Genomic DNA, 22,598 nt, shown 5'->3' on the forward strand with positions numbered 1-22,598 from the left:
CCTTTTGACATTGCATTTATTTGCGGTTGTATTTAAAAATAAATTAGCAACCCCATAGTCTCTTAAAATTTGGTGTTTGACGACAAACCTGCACAAAATTAACTTGAAAGAAACACCAGTTGAAATATAATTATCACATCCAAAAGGATGGGAACCTGACAGAGGATATCCTTTAAAACAAAGACAAGATGTATTGATGTTAATATTGTCCCTCTGTTGCCACAGTATTAATGACAATATGGACACAATTTAAAAGAATTTGTAGCTACACAAAACATAATCCATAATGGTGAGTTAGGTGTTTGTGGCACAAGTGTGTAACCCCGTGGTCACACAGGGTATTGCAAGGAAGCAGCATGTCATTGTGAGATTGAGGGAATAAAATCATGTAAAGAAGTTACTTTATTTGTTTCAGCAGTGGAAGCAGAACTAAACAGACCATGTTTGTCTATCTAGAAGAACAGAGTAGAGTAGTGCATCTGTTGATGCATTTAGCTGACACTAGACAGAGTTTACATATCCACTATCATACTTACAGCAGGTAGAGTTTATTCACTGACTCCAGATATTACAAATGTGCTACACAATCATTATTAGATACAATAAACACAGTCCTCCATAAAAAATGGAGGGAACCCCTCTTTAGAAAAAGGAGAGTTGCACATTTCTGTTACCAAAGTACCTTCTTGTAAACAGCAGCTATTTATATTTCCCTTTGCTTTTCATTGTCTAGGCTCAAATACAAAAGCTCTTGAAGTCCATAATTCAGTGTTACTGTCTGCAGCTCCCTTCCAGGTATTCCACATCCACCTTTTCTTTCAGCTCAGCCTTCAGGTCTGATATTTCTTTTGCACTAGAAATAAAAGATATAACAGTATAAGTGAGGGAAATCGTGTTTACTTTAACAGTTTATCACAATGATCGCACAGCGAGATGAGCTGTACTTTATCTGAGGGGCTCACCTGAGGGGAAAAAGTATGATTCCACACGCCAGGTTGAGCTGCTGGAGAACTGTGGGAAGGCTAGGAGTTGGAAACTGGAAAGAAGCATTGATGAGATAAAGAATCACACCATCAGGAATGCTGGCATGCATGTTTTCATGTATTTACAAACCTTTGGAGTTGGAATACAGGCACTGGGTGTGTTGTTGTAGATATTGTTGATGGCTTTCTGAAGGATCACAGCCTGCTGAGTGAGACTCTTCAGGTACTCAGAGCTTTCCTTTGTACTGTCATGGTCCACGCCAACCTTTTATGTATAACAAAGATAAAGTTGAAATATTTAAAAATGAGCATAGTAAACTAGTACAAACACGTGGTATTTTAGCATTTTGAAGCATACCTGGCTCTTATGTATGGCATAAGCTTCTTTCTCATGCTGCAGAGCTGACCGAAACTCTCCTTTACTTTCATATAAAGTGGCGAGCAGATGATGACTGCAAAAGGACATACATAGGGCACATGTAAAACTTTGAGGTATTTGCTCTCTATCATAAGGGAGGGTCATTACAATAAACCTAAATCTCACCTCTGTGCATATTTAAGTGATGTGGCACCGTGGTATTTTGAGGTTAAAATTAAGGCATTCTGGAGGAACTTCAGCGATAGCTCATACTCCATCAATCCATGAAGGACTACACCAATCATAGTCTAATAAAGTAGAGAAAATCAAGACATAAAACAGATTGCTTCCAGAATACTTGTGAAATGTAATGACATGTCATATCACAAACAAAAAGAAAAAATGTAGAGGACTTCCTGAGTGTTTGCCATCTTAAAGTTAAAGTAATCTCACGTAACTTTCTCAGGGATGTAGCCCAGTTATTTCTTGATCTAGCAGGGCTGTTTTGCCACACACTGGCATGCTACTGCATTTAATTAACTGTCTGTTCTTTGTACTTTTCTGAAGTTTTTCAATAGGCACCAGATTCAACATTTAAATGAAACAGTTTTAAGCTTTCTTGTTTTATTTTCATTCAAATTTCACCTTGAAACAGGTTGACTGTCATTGTTTTTGTACCTTTTCAATAACAATTGATGGCAGTGTGCCTGAAGCATGTGAGCGCAAATTCAATATAAAAGGATTACAAGGTCTGTGGACAGATTTACAGATTAACATAAATTAGATCAAATCAAACTGTGTGTTCAATTTTAAACTGAGTTTATACCAACAGAAAAAAATCAGCTTGCTTTGCTTTAATTTGCTATTTTAATGTCTTTAAGTAACTGATGATAACACATTACTCTGGATTAGACTAGATGTTTGATTTACATTAAAGCTTCTGAGGGGAACTTTCAGTTTCTCTGTTCTCTATACCTTTTTTTTACCTGATCTTGTCTTGTACTAGTGTATGATGTTGTCTCTGTTAAAAAGTCCCATCCTGGTTTCTTTTGACACAAAACTACATAACTTATTGGAAATCTCAGCCATAGAAAACGTAAAAAAGGTGTTTCAGTAGCATACTGTCAATTAATCTCACCCCCAGCCAGCAGTTTCACACATTATAAACAAGGACACATAAACAATCATAGTACAAATGGTCTTGTTTTTGTAGGTCATAGAGAGGCATCTACATTTATTTCCTGGTGTTGTAACCTGTTAAAAACTCCTGAAATTAGTTTTAAATAAACATTTCAAGCCTCTTTCGTTATCTTTACTTCTCATTTTATCTTGAAATAGCGTGATTGTCATTGTTTTTGTACCTTACCTGTGTTAAATGATGGCAGTGTGTCTGGAGCACGTTAGCAAGAAGGGAGGGATACTTGAATTTTGGGGGGAATTTTTGGAGGATTTTTTGTGGGGAGTTTTCCTATGAAATTTTTAAGATTTGGGGGGAAATTTGGGGGAATCTTAATGTTTTGGGGATTTTGCTACTGTTTTAACTGAATTTTGGGAATGTATCCCAGATAGCAAAAGACATTAATTCATTGTTGGATATTGGTCAGATTGGTTATTTTTGGTCGAGGCTGAAAAATCTATGTTGTTTCAATGTTTAATTACAGTAACCATTTCAACGTTTGAAAAACTGTTGTTGAATCAGTGTAGTATAGATGATGATTTTTCAATGTTGAAATGCCCTACAATGAATTGACATTGTTTCAATGGTGCTGATGGGGGGGGCATGTAGGCAGCTCACGAGACCAGCGAGATCTCACAGTTGAACAGTGTTCAAATGGCCCTTTAGTATTATGTTTGGGTGCGGCAGTAGCTCAGTCTGGAAGGAATTAGGCTGGAAGGAATCGGGCTGGAGAGCAGAAGGTTGCTGGTTTGGCTCCTGGTGGGAGCGGAGCTGGTTCTTGGCCTGGTAGCTGGAGAGGTTCCCTCATGTCTTGAGCACTGCTGAAGTGCCCTTGAGCAAGGCACTAACCCCCCCAACAGCTCACAGCAACACTTAGCAATAGCAGCAAGGCCATCACTGTATGTGTGTGTAATATGTAAAAACAACAAAAACAGTGTAAACTATGAACTATGATGAATAAAGTACAACGTTACTTTACTTATTAATAACATTGTTTCATTTGATAATGCAACGATATATATAGTTGAATCAATGTTGCTGCAATTCTACATTCTTTCAATGTTGATCATATCATAGTTGAATCATGGTTGATTCATTGTCAGAACTGATTGGAAATTCAATGTTATTTCCATGTTGATCATAGTGAGCACTTTCAATGTTTTTTCAATGTCTGACATCAATGTTGATTGCAATCCTTAGCCTGACAGTATCACAATGTAAATTCAATCATTTTTTGCTATCTGGGATGTATTTGAAAACTTTTTGGAATTCAGTAAGACATTTTGGAGAATGTTTTTTTTTGGGAAATTTTCAGGCTATTCATGGAAATTTAGGAAATCAATTTTTAATTTTGGGGAGTTTTATTTAAATATGAGGGAATCTGAATGTTTGGGGATTTTGCTACTGGGAATGTATTTGTAAACTTTCTTGAATTTAACAAGACATTTGGGAGAATTTGCTTGAAATATTAGAAGACATTTGGGGGTGCTTTTTTTTTTGAATACTTTAAACATGTCTAATAATTTTCACAGACATTTTAGATAGTTTCTTGGAAGTTTTAGGGAATTTGTGTGGACTTTAAAGGGGAAAATTTCCAAGAGATTCAGAACTTAGTGGAAATTCTGTTGATGCTTGGCCATAACAAGTTCTTGTGCTCCATCATCAAAATGACTCCAGCAAACCTCTCTCAATGACTGACACCATTTCTTACTGACTAGTGACCACCAACAACGACACAGCCAAAACATCTGCTCTTGAACTGATCCAATGCTGTTTCTTCTGCAGAAATAGGACCTTCAGGAGATTTGTGGACATCACTTTGGCCAAAGCTAATTCCTGTTCAAAGACAAGGCTTAAGTTTTGATATGATCAGGTCCTACTGATCCCAAAGAAGTGGGAGAAACTAAAATGGCACTAGAAGGAATAAAACTCAGATCTCAGGAGGTTAAGAACCAACAAAAATAAGTTTTAATCCACCTCAACTTTTCAGAAATTTTAGAAAGAAAGCCACACTTTGCAGCCAAGGTCTTACATCCAGCTGTGCAACATGTGGATGGTCCTCTCCAATAATAAGCAGGGTGAGATACCGAGCTCGATAAAGCAGTTGTAATGAGGTCTGGACCCGGCCTCCAGCAAAGCAGTACAAGGCTAGGTGAGTCTGATAAGCAATAGAAGAAAACTGATAAGAAGGATGAACATGTAATACTCCTATCATTGTTTAAATCAAGAACATGAAAAAGAACTCACATAGTCTTGTATTGTCTGCGGATGGTCGATACCTTGTACTCTCTCACTGCTCATTACAGCCTTTTCCTGGTGACTGAGGGCCTGAAACAAATGAGTGAAACACTCCTTTATGAAAGCTATGAAATGTTTGTCTGTTAGTAATATGTCAAATGTAACACATCTGTTCATATACAAATACCAGTCAAAAACAGGATTATGTTTCTCAGCATCACTTGATATGTGAGCAATGATTCAGATGTTTAAACCAGGTGGCTCACGTTTCATGGTCAAATATATTTCTATGAACACTCACATCTGCATACTCTCCCATGACATAGCTGATCCGTCCCAGAAGACGCAAACACACACAGACATCCTCGTGCAGGACCCCACATACGCTGCTGAACAGAGTCAGGGCCTGGCCAATCAACTCATAGCCATCCTTGAGAAGCCCTGGAATACAATATGAAACTTTACTGAAGGGATGAAAATGTGGAAAACATTGTATTTACCCTCAGCAGTCTAGACAGTCATTAAACCAACACAATTAATCAAACAAGCAGTAAGTCTAAGTTTGTAATGAATAAAAATTGTAAAAATGATGGTTGGTGCCAGAATGAGTAATGATTAGATAATGGGTCAAAGAAAATGAAGGCGGTGCTGATATTCAGTTAAATATCTTAGCTTCCAATGTGATATTGCTTTTATACAAGAGTTGTAGAAGAAGAAAGTTCCACAGTTGCTGGACTGTTGCCAAAAAAAATCAAACTGGACTGCTGCCAAGCAACCCAAACTTGGGTTACTTCATGGAAATATTGCAGGGATCCTTGAATTGCTTGGGGAATTTGTTTGGGAATTTTTGTGGAGAGTTGTCCTTTGATATTCTTCAGATTTCTTTTAAATATGAGGAAATCTGAATGTTTGGGGATTTTGCTACAGGGAATATATTTGTAAACTTTTTGGAATTTAACAAGACATTTGGGAGAATTTGCTTGAAAACTGTCACAAATTCACATTGAATTTTGCTTTTTGGTGTCCATGGTTATTAACAACGAAATACTGACCAATTACTCTGCTTTATGAACATTTATGCATATTTTAAATGTATCATGTCACTAGTTGAAGGAAAGACTGTTGTGCAAGTCTGACTTAATAGTTTTATCATTGAAGAAAAATACTGTCTTCTCGAGTGTTGACCATCAGTGTTCATCTGGCTGAGGTAAAATTACAGTGGTCTGGAAGTGCAATACAAAATCACAAAAAGTCTGAAACAGTTTTACAAAGCTTGAAACAAATTTATGTTAAGCAAAAAAAAAATACACTGCATAAAACAAATCTATATTAACACAAGTCTTTTACAAAGCTTGAAACAAATTTATAATTACCAATTTAAAAAAAATTACAAAAAGTCCAATACAAAATTACAAAGTCTGAAACACTTTCAAAAAACCTTATCTTGAGTCATGTTGGACAAACTGTTGTTTGAAAATTTGTTTTAGAAGTTGTAAAGGTGTTCTACAACTTGTAAATATGTTTCAGCTCATGTAAAAAGTGTTTTGTGTTTTGTAAATTTGTTTTGTAAAATGATTTTTTTTTAGATTTTACATTTGTTTCATAAAATGTAACATTGTTTTGTTAACTGTTTCATACTTAGTGATTTTGTATCAGACTTTGTAATTTGTTTCAAGTTTTGCAAAATGTTTTCAGACTTTGTAATTTCGTATTAGACTTTTCGTAAGTTTTCGCTTTATAAAATATTAAATTTGTGCTATCAAATGTAAAAATGTTTCAGTTAGTTAAAAATTACTTTCAAGCTTTGTAAAATTGTTTTTTATAAAGTCCCAATGATAATGTACTACATATCAGCACTCATGGAATGATCCTTATCCAATCATATTAATTTGTTGAAACTAAATGGTGTATTATATGCAATATCTGAACGAACAGAGGAAAGATATGTCCTTTAAGGCTTAAATGTTTTTCTGCAGTTTGATGGGATAACAGTATGTGCTCTACTGTGTCTGGCCAGATACTTTTTAACATTGACACATAAACTAGGTGTCAGTACTTCAAAGCACCAATTTAAGGCCAAATCTTCACACTAAGTGTAAAATTTTTTTTTGTTTTATCTAATTGAAAATCTTTATTTGTGCCTTTGTCTCACCCTTCTGTACTGCCACCTGCGCATGCTGCACAAGCCGTGTGCCATCTGTTGCTGTATGCCTGAGGTGTTTGACCACAGGGAACATGTTGACAACATCTTCTTCACTGAACACTGGCCTGTGGCGAGACTCAAACACATATTCTCGCAGCTGAACCTAAATATACAGAAAAGAAAGAGGAAAATCAAGGTTGAAAGCCACACTAATGGATCTGCACATTGTCATGAAACATTAAGACATCTCAGCACTGATCAGAAGCCAAACAAAAGTCACGTAGCAAAAAGGCAGTCATAGACTTACTTATCTCTGTCTTATTAAACTTCAAATATGACCATTATTTAAAGAGAGTTGTGTACCAAATGTAAGCTTTGTTTTCAGATCAAATTCTTACCCCGCTGCTTCTTAAAACCAGGCAGGGTTCCACCACAGGAGCAAGATTATAAATCTTTAGCTATTTGTAAACAGAATTTTGCTATTTTAAGGCAACAAAAAACCAACAAACACAGTTTGGTAAGTTTTTAAAGTCTCAGGGCTTTCCGTTTCTATCAAAAAGCCACTTTGTTTGGAACAATTCCAGCAAATCCAACAAATCCATGTTCTGCCACCGGACAGAGAAATAAACCTCTGAGTATTGTCTCTGTCTTATCCCAACATTGTTTTGAGGTTGCATTTTTCTCAGAATTAGATCAACACTGTGGTACAAATAGTTCTTCCTGCTATTTTGTACAGTCTGTGCACTCTGACCAGTGTTTCATTTAAGGGGCTCTGCTGACCCGCATCTTTGGTGGCTGATATATTTTCAACTGACCTTTAATTTTTATCAGTAAATGTATAGTCAAGAGAAGAGAGGTTGAAATCTGACCTGGATGCCGGTCTTGATGGCCATCTCTCTTAATAGAGAGATCCTCTGCAGGCTGTACTTTGCTATGACTTCATCTATGCTTTCACTGAACACAAAGAAGAATGAAAGTTTAAAATCCTGTTGTGCACACATCCATATATACACAAAAACAAACACACCTATCCATTGTGAAGTGGTAATACTCTTCAGCCTCCTTCTTGATCTTGACCCACAATTCACTTGGACTCAGTTTGGCCCACACACTGTCTGCCAACAAGGTGGCTCTGCTCCCATGGCTGCGTCGACGACGGCTCCTGCGCCGTGAGAGGAGCTCGTCTGAGCAGGAGTCTGGGAGGCAGGAGGAGGAACTAAGGAGGCAGTTTAGGAAATGACTGACAGCTGCAGAAAAAGCTGCCAGTTCAACATCCTGAAAAAAAGAAAAAAATGAAGGTTGAAAAGGCGACTTAGTGCCAGATTGATTTTTTCTATTCGCTTATTTTTGTTTAGAAAAAAAATTAAAATTGGTATTTCATTAGTAACCATTAGTAGAGCACTGTACCTGTAAATAGGTTCTGAAGATGTGTTTTGCGCTTCTGATGATGAGTTCACTGACAGCGATGCTCTGTGGGGAAATATGAGACTTCAGATTGATCTGATTGAGTGAGTGATGCTACATTCAGAGTCCTACCATACAGAGTAGGGTTTAGTTATATTCAAAGCATATTAATGGCTGCCTCCACTGCTGTAAATACCTCAGATACAGCTTTGGTACTGCATCCGTTTTACTGGTCCATGTTTCTGTATGAAATAAAAGCTTTTTATGTTGGGACAAATGTTTTTGCTCTTCTGCTGACCTGCTTCAGCATTAGTTTATGATATTGGGTAAGGGTAAGCTGTTTTGTGAATGCTTGTATACAGGCCTGTATACAAGGTGGTTTTGTCTGAACTGGACATTCATGCAAAGACTACGAATCAGCTGTCTCTACAAAACACCAAGTATCAATTAACCTGTAAGACTCTACTTTGGATTTAACATTGAGATTATTTCTCTTTTAGCTCATAAACACAGTGTCCAAGATCTGCTGTGTATTAGAACAACAAGCTTAGACTTTATACTCAAAATTTTGACTTTTTTCTTAAAATTGTAATTCAACTTTATTCCTGAAGTTTCTACTTTATTCTCAACATTTTGACTTTAATCTTGACATCTCAAAGTGTACAGTATTATTTTTCCTTCACCTTTGGCCCTAATGCTTCGGTAAAATCCTCAGCTAGAGGAAGCTGAATTGGAAGGAAGTTATTATATCCTTACATAATAGTACTGCAAAATGATCATGATGTGTCATGATTCTTTGTCTAAATTTGCAGTTACTTTCAGCCTTTCATGAAAATCTTCATCCTTTCTTTACAAAAAAAAAAAAATCATAATTCAAGTGAGTGGTGAGTAAACATGGTTTTGTTGATAATAGCCATATAAAGTACCTGTATGTGGCTAAGTCTCTCTTTGTGCTCAACCCTGTCAAGTTCCTGCAGTAGGGTGCCCAGGTATCGTACATTGACACCCCGCTGGTGTAGTGCTGAGGTCAGGGATGCCCCATCCATTGGCACTGCTGTTTGGTCGACAAAGTCCCTCAGCTTCCACACACATAAAATACACCCACACACAGGATTAGCAGATAAATATTAGACATGTTAAAACTGAAGATGAACTACACCTGAATGTTGCTCAGAAGACTCACGACGGCTGGAATCTGATCATTGAGCAGAAAAGCTGCAGCATCCCACAACAACTGTCTCTGCTGCTGAACCTCCTCAACACACTTGGCGGGGAAATGAACCCCTGCAAAAAAGACACATGGTTCAATTAAGTCTTATTTAAGAGTTAAGATGTTACATGAATGCATGTGTAAACAAATGTATTTTTTTACCTGGAGAGCAAACGTCAGGATTAAAGCGGATATCAAAGCAAGACTCACTTATTGATCCGACAGCCTTACAAGCGTCTGCAATCACATTTTTTCTGGGAAATTCTACAAAAGTAAAATACACATAGTTTATTAGTTGACATACACAGCTACTATTCAAGTATTTAACCCCCTGGATGTTTTACTTTTTTATTGATTTTATTAATCAATCATGATCAACTTTGTTTGGCTTTTTTGGGAAAAAAATGTTTTAAGGTCAAAGTGCAAACAGATTTCTACAAAGTAATATCGATTAAACAAGAATATGAAATGTAAAATAAGTGACTGCTTAAATATTCACCCCTTTAAAGTGGCTGATCTTAATCAACACAGATCCAGCCAATTGGTGCTAGTAATCTGAGAATTAGTGAAATGGGGATCCAGGTCTTATTGTCTTACTGACTCAGCTGTACCTGTATCTTCAGTGCACTGATTGGAAAGCGACTCCTCATTCTGCTCTGTGGCAGTGTCCTGTTCTTTCAGTCCCTCAGACACCATCTTTACAAAAAGTTCATACCTGCAACAGAAAAATGTAAGAGAAAAACAAGATATTTCATCCCAAAAGCTGTCATACTTCATTAATTTCTCACCTGTGCTGAACGAAGGCCTCCATGAGCTCTGGTCTCAGGCTGGACAGGCTGTGATGGTGTCGCCGTGGGTAACCAAAGCTCCGACACACCTCTGGCACCTCCAACTTATTCTTCATCTCTGAGAACTGGAAGTTTAGATCTGGGGGGAAAGTCCGAAGAAGGTCCAAGATGTAGGCTCTTCCATCATTACCCAGGATGCCTTTGGTCTCGATGCCTGAGCATAGCTCGACAGGGCTGTTGTTGTGGTCGAGTACCTGGTGACGCTGGATCCTGAGAGGTTTACAAGTTTTGTTCAGAAGATCACAAAACCTAGAATAAAGTTAAGAAAGTTAAAAGTAACCAGATTTATATTTGATAAAATGCATGACTTGTACTGTTTAACTGCTGGTGTGCTACCTAGAGTGTGTGTAAACAGTTTTTCCATAGTCATTTGAGCCATAGACAACACTCTGCTCCTGGTTTTTCTCCAATATCCCCGGAACAATCGTCTGAGCGATAACACGGATGCCACGGTAATCCACAACAGCGATGCCAAGTGTGTGAAGCCCCTTTATGTCAACAGAAGTGTATGCCTGTAAAACAACATGAGTTTTCTAGTTAAAATGGCAAGAACATAAAAGGAATGGATTTGAATGAATTATAAAGGGAAATGAAGGCCATGCAACTGCAGGAAATATTTGTATTCTTCTTTACTGACTCTTCATCATTGCCTTTTCCCCAAATCAACCACGAGATCAAACCTTTACACACGTATTGAATGTGATAGACACTTTAAGAGTAAAAATAATTTTTAACAGGATTGTTAGCAAAAACCTTACCCAACATAAAGATACAGGGTTAGGATTTGTACCTGTGTTCCTCTCAGGTCACAGATGGCAGCAGCATGAGCAGCAGTGTTTCCCCCTAGTGGCTGATAGTGGTCAGATATGTCGAACCCCAGGCTGAAGAAAAGGTTGTTCCAGATAAACATCTGCATATGAGGTGGCTCGCTTGGGTTCAACGGCACAATGTTGCCGTCAATAACAGCTACAGCTCCTTGTGTTGCAGCAGCAACAAAGTCACAGTTGGTCTGTATGGAGGGAATAAAAACAAAAGCTCTCTTTATGGTTTTAAAAATAAGCAATACAGTCTAAGCACAGAACAGGAAGAAGAAAGCAGAACAGTTTCAGGAAGATATTTGGATTTTTTTAGAAGAATCTGTGTTCTCACCTTGAACATACACCTCTCTCTGTGCAAACGCTCTTCGATGGATCTACAGCTGAGTTCCCTGCATCCCTGCAGCTCCTCGTTCCAGTCTCGACTCTTAGGTCAGACACACATCCTTAATGTCAGCATCACAAACACTTGGCCATGCTATAGTGCAGTATTTCTTTGCATTTATACTGATTTTACTATTTAATGTCTATAACCTGCCCAGCTGTATGCTCGTCCTGGCCCATGCGACTCGTGTGTGTCTCCTCCGCTCTGACACAATCGAGAGAGTGATCTCCTTGATGGGCGATCCAGGGGAAAACCTGGAAAGGTGCTGCTATCCGCTCATATGGGTGTTGCTGGACTCTTGATCACACATCAAAGGAGAGAAATTGTATTATTTTCCCTTAATTTCTTTATTTAGAGGACGGCCAAGAACCCCTGACTGAGGAAAAAGCTGTTGAGAGAATATGAGAAGTCTGCACTGAAAAACGCTTCACAAAAAGAAAGAGTTTATTTTAAGTTAGTTTATTTCTCAAATTCTATAGAATTCTTTTAAGGAGGGTTACCTCATGTATAGAGATTGCTGGTTTAAAGTATTTTGTTGTCTATGTAAGCTCTAGGCCAGCATTTTTCAAAGTAGGGGTCAAAAGGAGGCACCAGGGGTTGGTGAAACTTGAAGGGAAGATGGGGGAAAATGGAACAAATGTAAGAATCTATTAATGATTTTTAAATCTTTTTAGGCAATTTTAACTTTGATATTGAAATCTATGTTTTTTTGCCAGTCTTAAAAACTATCTACAAACCAGAAGATGAGTCAGCTGCAAGGAATTAAGATCAATGAAGAAAAACTCTAAAACAAACATTTACTGTTACTGTCACAGTTGATTCTTGTAAAGACAAAAATTCTAGATTGTTTGCAAAGCCATTAATGAGACAAATAAGATTAGCAATAGAAAGTGAAAATAAAATAAATTAAGAAATGTAATGTTTAATTTATTAGTTTTTCTTGATAATATACCATGGGATTAAAAAAAAGTATTAGAGGCGGCCCCTGGCAGTGGCTAGTGCTACACGGGTATCCTCAGAATGGCAAAGATTGAGAATCCCTGCTCTGGACATTACAGTAATACAGTGGTTTTAAAAATCCTTTGCCCAAGGCACCTATGATCAAGCCACACTTTCAAAACACAACCTATCCACAAGCACTCTATGGATGAAAGTATTTGGCCATGCCTCCTTATTACTGAATGCAGGTGTTCCAATCACACCCACTGCCACAGCTGTATAAAATCAAGCACCTAAGTCATGCAGTCTCCATTTTCTAAACTTTGTGATACAAAATGGGTCGTTTTGAAGAGCTCAGTGACTTCAAGTGTGGTACTGTGATGGATGCCATCTTTGCAATAAGACTGTTTGTGAAATGTCATCCCTGCTGGACATTCCACACTCAACTGTAAGTGATATTATTAGAAAGTGGAAGCATTTAGGAGCAACAGCCATAAGGCGGAAAACTACACAAAATCACAGAGCGGGGTCAACAACTGCTAAGGAACATGGTGTATAAAAGTTGCCAACTCTCTGCTGATTCCACAGCTAAAGAGTTCTTAACTTCCACTGGCATTAATGTAAGCACAAAAACCATGTAGTGGGAGCTTCGTGGAATGGGTTTCTATGGCTGAGCAGCTGCATGCAAACCTCACATCACCAACTCCAATGCCAAGCATTGGACGGAGTGGTGTAAATTACACAAACACTGGACAGTGGAAACATGCTCTGTGGAGTGACGGATCATCCTTAACTGTTTGGCAATCAGATGGGCTTGTCTGGGTTTGGTGGATGTGAAGAGAATGCCTGACCACATTGTGCCAACTGTGCAGTCAGGCACCCCGTATCTCCAGTGAAGGCCAATCTTAACGCTTCAGCGTACCAAGACATTTTGAACAGTGCTATTCTTTCAACTTTGTGCCAACAGTTTGGGGAAGGTGCTTCTCTATTTGAACATGACTGTACCCCAGTACACAAAGCAAGGACTATAAAGACATGTTTTGATGATTTCGCTGAAGAAGAACTTGACTGTCCCACACAGAGCCCTGGCCTCAACTCCACTGAGCACCTTTGGGATGAACAGAGATTGTGAGCAAGGCCTTTTCTTACAACATCAGTGCCTGACCTCATAAATGCTCTAGTGAATGAATGGGCATATATTTCCACAAAGACACTCCAAAATCTTGCGAAAAGCCTTTCAAGAAGAGTGGAGGCTGTTATGACTGCAAAAGGGGGACCGGCTCCATATTAAAGTGCATGTATTTGAATACACTGTCATTACATCCCCTGTTGGTGTAATGGTCAAGTGGCTGAATACTTTTGTCCATATAGTGTACATGCAAAATAGCCTCATTAACACGTGTTATAGTATCTTGTTGTCGTAAAGTTATAGCCATAACATATGTTTGTAGACTTGCCTCAAGGCACACCCCTATGCCTCAGCACATCATTTGGGAGCCACTGCAGAAAGTGTTGCTTGCCACTTGATCTAATGTGAGCATCAATTTTTCAGCTTGATTATAGTTTGCCCACCTCTTTTTCTGCAAGATGCTGAAGTTCCTCTTGAAAACAGAGCTCACATGACTCAGCAGCTCCACTAGAGAGTGGCAAAGGATTTTGGGAGCTGCTGGTTTAGGGTTGAAGTTGAAGGCAGTTGACCTGGAACAGCCAGAGCACAGGACAAGTGTAATCTCCTCATGACACACAATCGATGTAAGCTTACTGCTTTATTTGATGGATTTTCTCTGTAATTAATTCATTAGAGAGAACAATGAAAACATTTCTTCTAAGATAAAAATGCTTTGGTTTGGAAGTTTAAGAAAAAATAAAAACAAAAGGCACTCAACACCCAACCCAAAACCAGATGGCACCATGGATGTCAGTGAAAACTTAAGATCAATTAGATATATCTTGAGATATTTCTTTCTTTCTTCATAGTTTGAAAAGTCTGAAGTAGTTTAACAATTTGACACTCACTGGTTGAGGTAGAAGCCTCGTGTAGAGGATGTAATATTGAGTTCTTTGTTTTCCATAGTCAGGACGTTGAGGTACATCAGGTCCCCATGCATCTTCCTGTTTCCTGGAGGAGGGTTCCAGCTGCTCATGGTCAGGACCCGCAGACACTGAAGTGGCTAAAATTATATTCAAACTGTTGATTCACTTAGACTGAAGACTTATTTATTTAAAAGTAACACATTTAGACAATGTTTTACCTTCCAGTCGTCTCTGACTGGCTGCAGAGGAGTAAGAGGTCGCTCCTTACAGCCAGGCAGGATGTATTCAGGTGGTTTAAAGGCAACAGACTCTTTTTCAGAAGTTCGCCTGTTCCCTATGACTTCACTGTCTAAATGAATGGAAAAGGAGGTGAAAGGGCAGGAGAGAAATGCTCTGGCAAAACACTATAAGGGGAGGCTTTAAATAAAATAAACACCTTTATCTCCTCTGGTGTAAAAGGTGAGGTAAGACAGTGAGCTGTGGTTTACTCCGTTGTAGGCATCTGTCGGGTCAAGGCTCCTGAGAAGGTCCCGAACATGTCTGAGATGGAGGCGAGCGTCACGTACAGAGTAAGAATCTGCAAGAACAACAAAAAAGATGCTTATAAGGTGTTCGATTTATGGCTCAGAGTTGAAGATAAACAGAAATCTTTAAGTATTGCACAGAAGATGACACACAAATCATGATGTGTGGATATGTAAGATTTCTAATGTGAGTGAAGTTGTTTAAAAGCTGTCATGTTTAGCTATCATACATTTAGTAGATGCACCTTTGGCTGCAATCACAGCACTGAGTCTGTGTGGATAGGTCTCAATTGGGATTGCACATCTAGACACTGTAATTTTACTCCATACTTCTTTGCAAAACTGCTCAAACTCAGCATTTTTATAGGCACTGTATATAAAAACTAGAAAAGCACTCAGAGAGCACAGACCTCCGCCATTAGCCCTATCTCCCAATAGTAAAGAATCCTTTAAAAACATTCCTGAATCCAGATGGTAATCCGGATCACTCCCAAAAATCTAATTCGCCGATTACTCCCTCCCCAGTGGGGTGGAGACACAGTAAGGCAAAGCATTGGCTTCACTACGTGTGGACTGTCATGGCGGAAGCACCCATGGTCTCACCGGACGACTGAAAGTCATGGCAGAGGGTGAATATTCCTCTATTCCTCCCAGCATTGTGAGTATTCTCGCTACAATTCACTGTCTTTCTCTCTGTTACGTTCCGGCTCATCTCCTCGACCGTTCGTGCATCTTTCAAACTCTGTAAGCTCCAAATTTTTGAATAGAAACACACCAAAAAATGCTGCTGGGATTGAAGTTACTCATGTCTGCCATCTTCTGATGTAAAGTGGTAACTGCGCAGACCTCCGCCATCAGCCCTATCTCCCCAATAGTAAAGAATCTTTTAAAAAATTCCCGGATCCAGACGGTGATCCGGATCAGTCCCAAGATCTAATCAGTTCTTCCTTATGCCATTTCTGATATTTCCTGAAAATTTCATGAAAATCTGTCCATGACTTTTTGCGTTATGTTGCTAACAAACAAACAAACCCACCCGATCACATAACCTCCTTGGCGGAGGTAATTAAATAATCCATTTTACTTATCATGACCAGTACACAGTGCTTTGGTTTGTACATATTACCTAAAGTATCATAAAGTATCTTGAATATTTACAGGAAATAAAGGGAAATATTCTTCATTTGGTAAAATATCTGAAGCAGATTTCAACTGTGGGTGGGTTATGTGGAGTCATAAAGGTACAAGTCCAATAAAACTGGACTGAACATGACTGAGAATGATGTTGCTCTCTACAGTGAGGTACACCCTTAATCATCACTGTAAAGGGCTTATTATAAAAAAAAAGCAGTCAGTTACCCTCCACAACCTTGATGGGCGCCCCTTCCTGGATGCCCTGGATGGAGTGCAGCTGTGTGAGGCTGTCAAGCACACTGCCTCTCAGCTGCAGGGAGAAACATGTGAAGTGGCAGGTGAGCTCATGGTCCATAAGTACCTGGTGAAGCTCTGCCACTAACATCTGACCTGAAACCTGACAGGAAGGAAAAGAGAGTTTTGATCAGAGATATTCAGAAAGAGCTGAAGATAAATTTAGGCATCTTTTCATGAAATAATGAGAGAAGTGAAGCTCAACCTGAAGCTCAAAACTTTCTGTTCCCGGCGGCTGGATTCTGACAGTAAAGCCTGTCTCCTGGAGATCAACTATGTCACGGATACTGAGTTGTTTTCGCTCATCATTATCAGACATCTCTGGGGAACAGTCCTCAGGGCTTTCTTCTATTTGACGAGGAGGAGCTGTTAAGATAGGAAACAAAATAAAGGCATGAAGACAAAACTGGCAGCATGAAACGCAGGAAATGATTCCCCTGAATTTAGGAAAGACATTTTAAAAATATATTATTTCATTGTACAGTAATAATGGGCTGCAAGGTTCACGTTGTTGCCTTCCTGGGTATGCATGACATCGGGTGTACATGATTAAATCTGAGTTTTCTTCAACAGTAGCCTTCTCTCTGCCGTTTTCCCATAAAGCTTTGACTGGTGAAGATCCCGGGGCAACAGTTGTTGTATGTATTTATACTACAATCACTCAAGACGCATTCACTGCACTCAGGTGATCTCTATTTCACTAATTGTGAGACTATTAGCACCAATTGGCTGGACTTCTGTTGAATTAGGGCAGTCACATTAAAGGGGGTTTATATGTAGTTACTTATTGTACATAATATAATTTTATTTAACTGACATGACTTTGTAGATATCTGTTTCACTTTGACATTAAAGAGGGTTTTTTTTTTTTTCGTAAAAAAAGCTAAATTAAATTGACCATGGTTGATTTATAAAATCAACAAAAGGGTAAAGCATCAAAGGGGTGAAAACTTATATAAGCCCTTCATGAAAGTCATGAGTGCAATCTTAAAACACAAACTTGAACATAATTAAGAGAAACTCAACTACACATGAAAACAAATTAAAAATCCTCACCTTTGGCATGTGTCGCAGCCAAAAACAGCCTGTCCATAGACAACAGGGTCTTTTGCTTCACCTCAGCTGTCTTCTCCTCCACTGTTTGCAGCGCTCTCTGCAGCTCTGAAACACCTTTCAGATATCGGTCATCCTTTCCTGTCTCTGGTGCCTCCATGTTTTCCAGGCCCTGAGTGTGATGGTCTGTATTTAAACAAAAGCGATCTGCTGTGTGATGCGTGTGGTTCTTAGACAGATTTATGCTTGTGTGGATTTGTTTTACATCATGTTTACTAGATTCTTTCAGGTCTAAGCACCAGCCGTCAGGGTCAAAGTCTGCCACGTTTTTAGTGTCGTTTTGTGACTCCTCTAGCATGATGTTTTCAGGCTTGTTTACATTGCACCCTCTCATCATCACTGAGCTGCATTCAGACTGTAAATGATGTTTTTTCCTCTTTATGTTCTCTTGTGCACAGAGCATGTGTTGCTCCACCAAGGCTAAGTCAGTAATTTCCTTTGCAGTGACAATGTTTTGTTGCAAATGAAACAGAGCCACTTGATCAGTGTTTAACTCCTTCATCAGGTCTGTATCCTCTTCTGTTTGAATTGCTTGACCTGTAAAAGTGATACTTAGTTCCTTGTGGATGTGACTCTCTTTTAGTTCTCTCTCTTCAGCATCTTTGTTTATTTTCTCTGTACATATTTCAGTGGCTTCTTCTGAGGGCTTTTCGTCTGATGTTTGTGAGTCTGATTCTGCTTCCAAGAGCACATCCTCCAACAGGATTTCACTTCGTTCACAGCGTGGGTCCTCAGTGTTGGTGCTAGTTAGTGTGTTCACATCACTTGCCAAAGCCTCATCATGGTCCACGTGTGTTTCTGTTTGAGCCTGGACCTCCATATGGGACTCTGTCTGAGTCTGTACCCCTGTACCCCTCTGTGTCTCCCCCTCTGTCTGCGTCTCAACCTCAGAATAACTCCTGTTCCTCCAATTGGAGCTTCTCTCTTGTTCTTCACCTGTCGACCCATCGGCTCTCACTGCTTCTTCCTCCTCAGACACTAGCAGACACACCATCGGCTCCACCAGAGTCACCTCCCCTCCCAGGTTGCTGCTTAGGATAATATCCGGAAACAAGAAGTGCTCTGGTTCAAGGGCGGGATTCGTCACTCCAGGGGTTAAAAGATCCTCCTCCAACTCATCTGGCACACTTGGAGACTCACATTCACTCTCTTCGCTGGATAACAGAGGGGATCTTTCAGCCCCTCCATGGGCAGGAGTATCCTGACATTTAAAGTAGTTTGACAAAGCGTGACAGCACTGGACTAAGTTTCCCATGATGTCCTTGTGCACAAAACAGAAATAAAACTGTGCAGGTTTCCTGTAGAAAAAAAGAAAACAGTGTTAACACAGGTTCACTGATTAGCTGATAAGCGATACAACAATAACTTGAAAAATAATCTGCTTTGTGGCCAAAAATATCCCCAACTGGATTTAAAAGAACTAAAAAAATGGCTGAAAATAGCTGACTCAGGATGATGATAATGTTTCATAACCTTGCATGTGTTTGTTACTATTGTTAGACAATTTTCCAGCTTTGTCATAGCATTTTCTGCTCCAAGTCATTATTTGAGGATTTATTATAAAATGTTATAAAGCAGAAACATTGTGACTTTAGCAAACCTCTCTCAACATGGTGTCTATATAAAGTGGACATAACTACAGTGATGTCACTCTGTGTTTGAAGCCTCGAGTTCAGCAAAGTTGCAGCCTCCATGTTGGGTTTTGCTAGCACTTAAAGTGACTAGATTTGGTAAGGAAACGTTGTGGTGGAAAGAATGGCAAGGGGTTACAAACTTGTATACCGCCAATTCAAAGTTATCTCAAGACACTTTACAAAGAGGGAAGGTCTAGACCGTTCTCTGATGTAGCCTTTTATTATAACCAGCATTACTCAGTACTAGCAATATTTAGCCTTGTTACAGTAGCAGAAAAACATCCCTTTAAAGGGCAGGAATCTTAAGCAGATCCAGACTCATGTTGACTGCCATCTGCTAAAGCTGTGCTGGAGTTTGAAAAGAGGTAGTAGAAGTAGGGTCTCTTTTTTTGTCGCTTGTCAATATCTAAATTTTTTAGTCTGGAAGTTACTGCTTTTTTGCACCATCTAACTTCTGGGTGTTTTTAAGGTGAAATTGTGGATCAACTTCAATCAGTTAGCCTCTGCTGTTCAGCCTGGTATGAACTTTTAAACACATGATTTAATTAAGACGATGAGTTTGAACTAAGAATAGCTTTGTCATTGTCAAATGTGTTTGTGGTGTGCATGAATGGAAGCAGCTAAGAGCCTTAGACAACAGATGATGACAGGATTATGAAGTGTTGCAAAGGTGTAACCTTACAGTGAAAAGGACCAAAGGTGCAATCTCTTCAGATGAACTCTGGAATGTGTTAAATATTCACGGGATCCTGTAACACAGATTAAAAGAAATGCTGAGAATAATTTTAGTGCAAGAGTTCCTCTTAGTTATGGCTGTTTTGCTGTAAAAGTCAAGTCAAACTTTGTTTATCCCGCACAGGGAAAAACCATGTGTTTCACATTCATTCAATCAATCTTTTTATAGCACAAATTCATGATAAATGTTATTTCCTTCACACTGAGAGCAAGTCTATACTGTACTCTTTATTATATTATATTGAATATTACAAAAATCCCGAACACTTCTCAATGGGGTGCATTGTATCATCTGCATAATATCAGTAGCAATAGCTTAAAAAAGTCAAGCGTAATGGCAGATAAAACAATTTTGCAGATATTTACAGCTCATATATCACTGTATAATGTGAAGCATCAAGTTTGTGGAATTTTGAGCAGAGCCATATATGTATCTGAAAAAGAACGAGCTATATGAGAGACCTAGATGACCAAAAAACACAAAACTTTAATTCCTTGAATCCTAAGTTTTTATCCCAGTAACACACCCTTGTTCAAGCTCTGCAGATCATCAAGTTGCATATGACAAGTGCAAATATCTCAAACAACAGAGTCATTAATATTACAAAAGTGTAACCAATCTATGGGACTTACAAGAAAAACTGTAGAAATGAAGAGGCTGCCAGTCAGTGCCATCTTCCCCATAGTCCTCTGCTCCTCATCCTGCTGAAATCAGAGCTGAGATTCCCAGACTTCCCTCTGGAGCAGGAGGATCCCCTGTCCTTGCTGAGAGACCACGTTACACAAACGAGTGAGAGTCTGTGTATCTGCCCTTCATGGGTGGAGAAGAGCTAGTGGAGAGAGCCTGCAAGCCTTCTATTCACACACTCATGCACACTGGTACACTTGAATACCCATCCCAGTCCAGAAGAGGGCAACCTCTCCGCCGGTCGTGATGCAACTTCCTGTATTCACACCGGTCCGTGTGCTCTCTATCAAACTTGAATGTAAGCACGTACGGGAGGGGTATAAATGGAAGCAGCAAGGGGTTTGGCACCTACTTATATTTTGCCCCCTACCCGTGGGAAAAAACTTGCCAAACACAAGAGGCGACGGAGTATAAACAACTCTGGGCAAACGTTATGTCATCCGCTTCACTTTCAGGCATGAGGCGGAACCTAGCTCTCGGGTTGCCATGGCAGCGCTGCAGCGTGATATTAACATTCTGAGCACAGTCACCAAGACAACTGTGGGAACGTTCTAGAATGGGACGTTTGCAAGGAGCAAGCCTGAGAGCTTTCTAGGGTCCAGCCAAACTGGTGGCCCATGAAGGTCAGGAAAATAATGGTTCATTGTAAAGTGAATCTGTGGCATCCATATTTTATTTTCAAACTTAACAATAACCACTTAGCAGCAAACAAGAATTGTCTGTATTAATATATACTGTAGTACTATATCGCATTTTCTATATGTAAACAAATTTTCTTTGAACAGAATTACCTTTTTGATCATGTAAACAATGAGGATGAGCACATTGAACATAACAATTAGGAGCTAAGTCATGATGTGCACAAATGTAAGTGCACCAGAGAATTAAGTAGAAAGAATTGAAACAACTTTAAAGGGAAAATATTCAATTAATTGTGAAATTAAGGTTGAAATTGGTCAAATTTGTTAAAAGGGGCAAAAAACAGTCAAAATAAGTGGCAAAAATAGGTGAAAAGAAGCAACACATTGGATAAAAGTGGCAAATTTGGGTTTAAAGGGGGAAAATTGTGAAAAATGGTTAAAGAGCTGCAAGAAAGTGTTAACAGTGGCAAAAATGGGCAGAGATGCTGGTGAAAAAGGATTAAAATGGTGGCAGTAATACATTATTTGAACATGAGAACCCAATAATAGCTTGACACTCTTTACAGCTACAAAATGAAGTAACTGTTAGCCAGGATGCTAGCACCAATGCTACTGGTCAAACACACATGCATTGGTGTCATCAATACATCACAACTTGTGAGGGCCCATTATCTGGGTTTTTCAGGGGCCTAGTCACTTCTGTGGGCACGCCTAGCAAGAAGAAATGTTGTGTTGTTCCAGTAAATTCAAGTTTAGACGTCATTCGTAGGGGCGGCTTTAATGTCTTTCAATGATCTAAGACCCAAAATATGCTCACATTTTTTTTTTTTACTTTTTTCTTTCTTACACTGTATACAGCCTGCGTTTTTGTTTTTGTTTTAACTGAAAGAAATACTAAATACTACTTAAACACTTCAGTGTGTTTTTTGTTTGTTTTTTTTTTACCACAGCATAACATGAGTGTTCAATGGCCCATTAAAATCTACATACTACTACTAATACTAATACTGCAACTACTAATTCTAATAACAATGAATTGCTTATTTCTTTGGCATAATATGCTTATATTCATCACTGCTATGGCATGTAGCACTGTTAAATTTCATTTCTAATTTAAATACTATTCTAAAATAAGCATCAGAATACAAAAGCTGATCTCTCATTAACTGCACTACAAGCTCAGTGTTAATATGGATGCTTTTACTGCCACCCAGTGTAGGATTAAACAATTAAACTCAGGAGCAGCTCTATGTTATTTCCCCAATTGCAAGTGCTTCTGATCCCAAAGCAAACCGATGGTG

General features: G+C 38.9%; 1 protein-coding gene across 2 annotated transcripts; it reads right to left on the minus strand.

The window, feature by feature from the left end:
- Positions 1-384: 384 nt before the first annotated feature.
- On the minus strand, positions 385-17,129 carry LOC121518790 (clustered mitochondria protein homolog). Of its 2 annotated transcripts, XM_041801394.1 has the most exons (28): positions 16,969-17,129; positions 16,692-16,852; positions 16,418-16,589; positions 14,971-15,111; positions 14,753-14,883; positions 14,517-14,671; positions 14,073-14,198; positions 11,711-11,858; positions 11,511-11,603; positions 11,152-11,370; positions 10,698-10,873; positions 10,302-10,610; positions 10,125-10,228; positions 9,676-9,777; positions 9,487-9,587; positions 9,230-9,382; positions 8,307-8,369; positions 7,927-8,174; positions 7,769-7,853; positions 6,909-7,062; positions 5,058-5,197; positions 4,766-4,846; positions 4,551-4,676; positions 1,528-1,649; positions 1,342-1,435; positions 1,114-1,248; positions 963-1,036; positions 385-853 (listed from the first exon to the last, which is right to left on the minus strand). In XM_041801394.1, exons 1-28 carry the CDS (start codon positions 17,015-17,017, stop codon positions 772-774), a joined length of 3,744 nt encoding a protein of 1,247 aa, XP_041657328.1. In that variant the 5' UTR covers positions 17,018-17,129; the 3' UTR covers positions 385-771. The 2 variants fall into 2 exon arrangements, with proteins under 2 accessions (XP_041657328.1, XP_041657329.1); XM_041801395.1 differs by lacking the exons at positions 385-853; positions 963-1,036; positions 1,114-1,248; positions 1,342-1,435 and adding an exon at positions 4,230-4,354.
- Between the last annotated feature and the right edge of the window lie 5,469 nt (positions 17,130-22,598).

The sequence above is a fragment of the Cheilinus undulatus genome, linkage group 12 (genome assembly GCF_018320785.1).
Source record: "Cheilinus undulatus linkage group 12, ASM1832078v1, whole genome shotgun sequence".
In the NCBI taxonomy this organism is placed as follows: domain Eukaryota; kingdom Metazoa; phylum Chordata; class Actinopteri; order Labriformes; family Labridae; genus Cheilinus; species Cheilinus undulatus.

What these genes read in the sequence shown, in the direction of transcription:
- LOC121518790 (XM_041801394.1), bottom strand. Translation starts at nt 17,017, where the DNA reads ATGCATACCCAGGAAGGCAACAACGTGAACCTTGCAGCCCATTATTAC. An exon ending in CGAGGCTTCTACCTCAACCA is followed by an intron (nt 14,199 to 14,516) that starts GTGAGTGTCAAA and finishes TGGCTGTTCCAG; the next exon opens with GTCAACTGCCTTCAACTTCA. An exon ending in CCTGTATTCCAACTCCAAAG is followed by an intron (nt 1,037 to 1,113) that starts GTTTGTAAATAC and finishes GCTTCTTTCCAG; the next exon opens with TTTCCAACTCCTAGCCTTCC.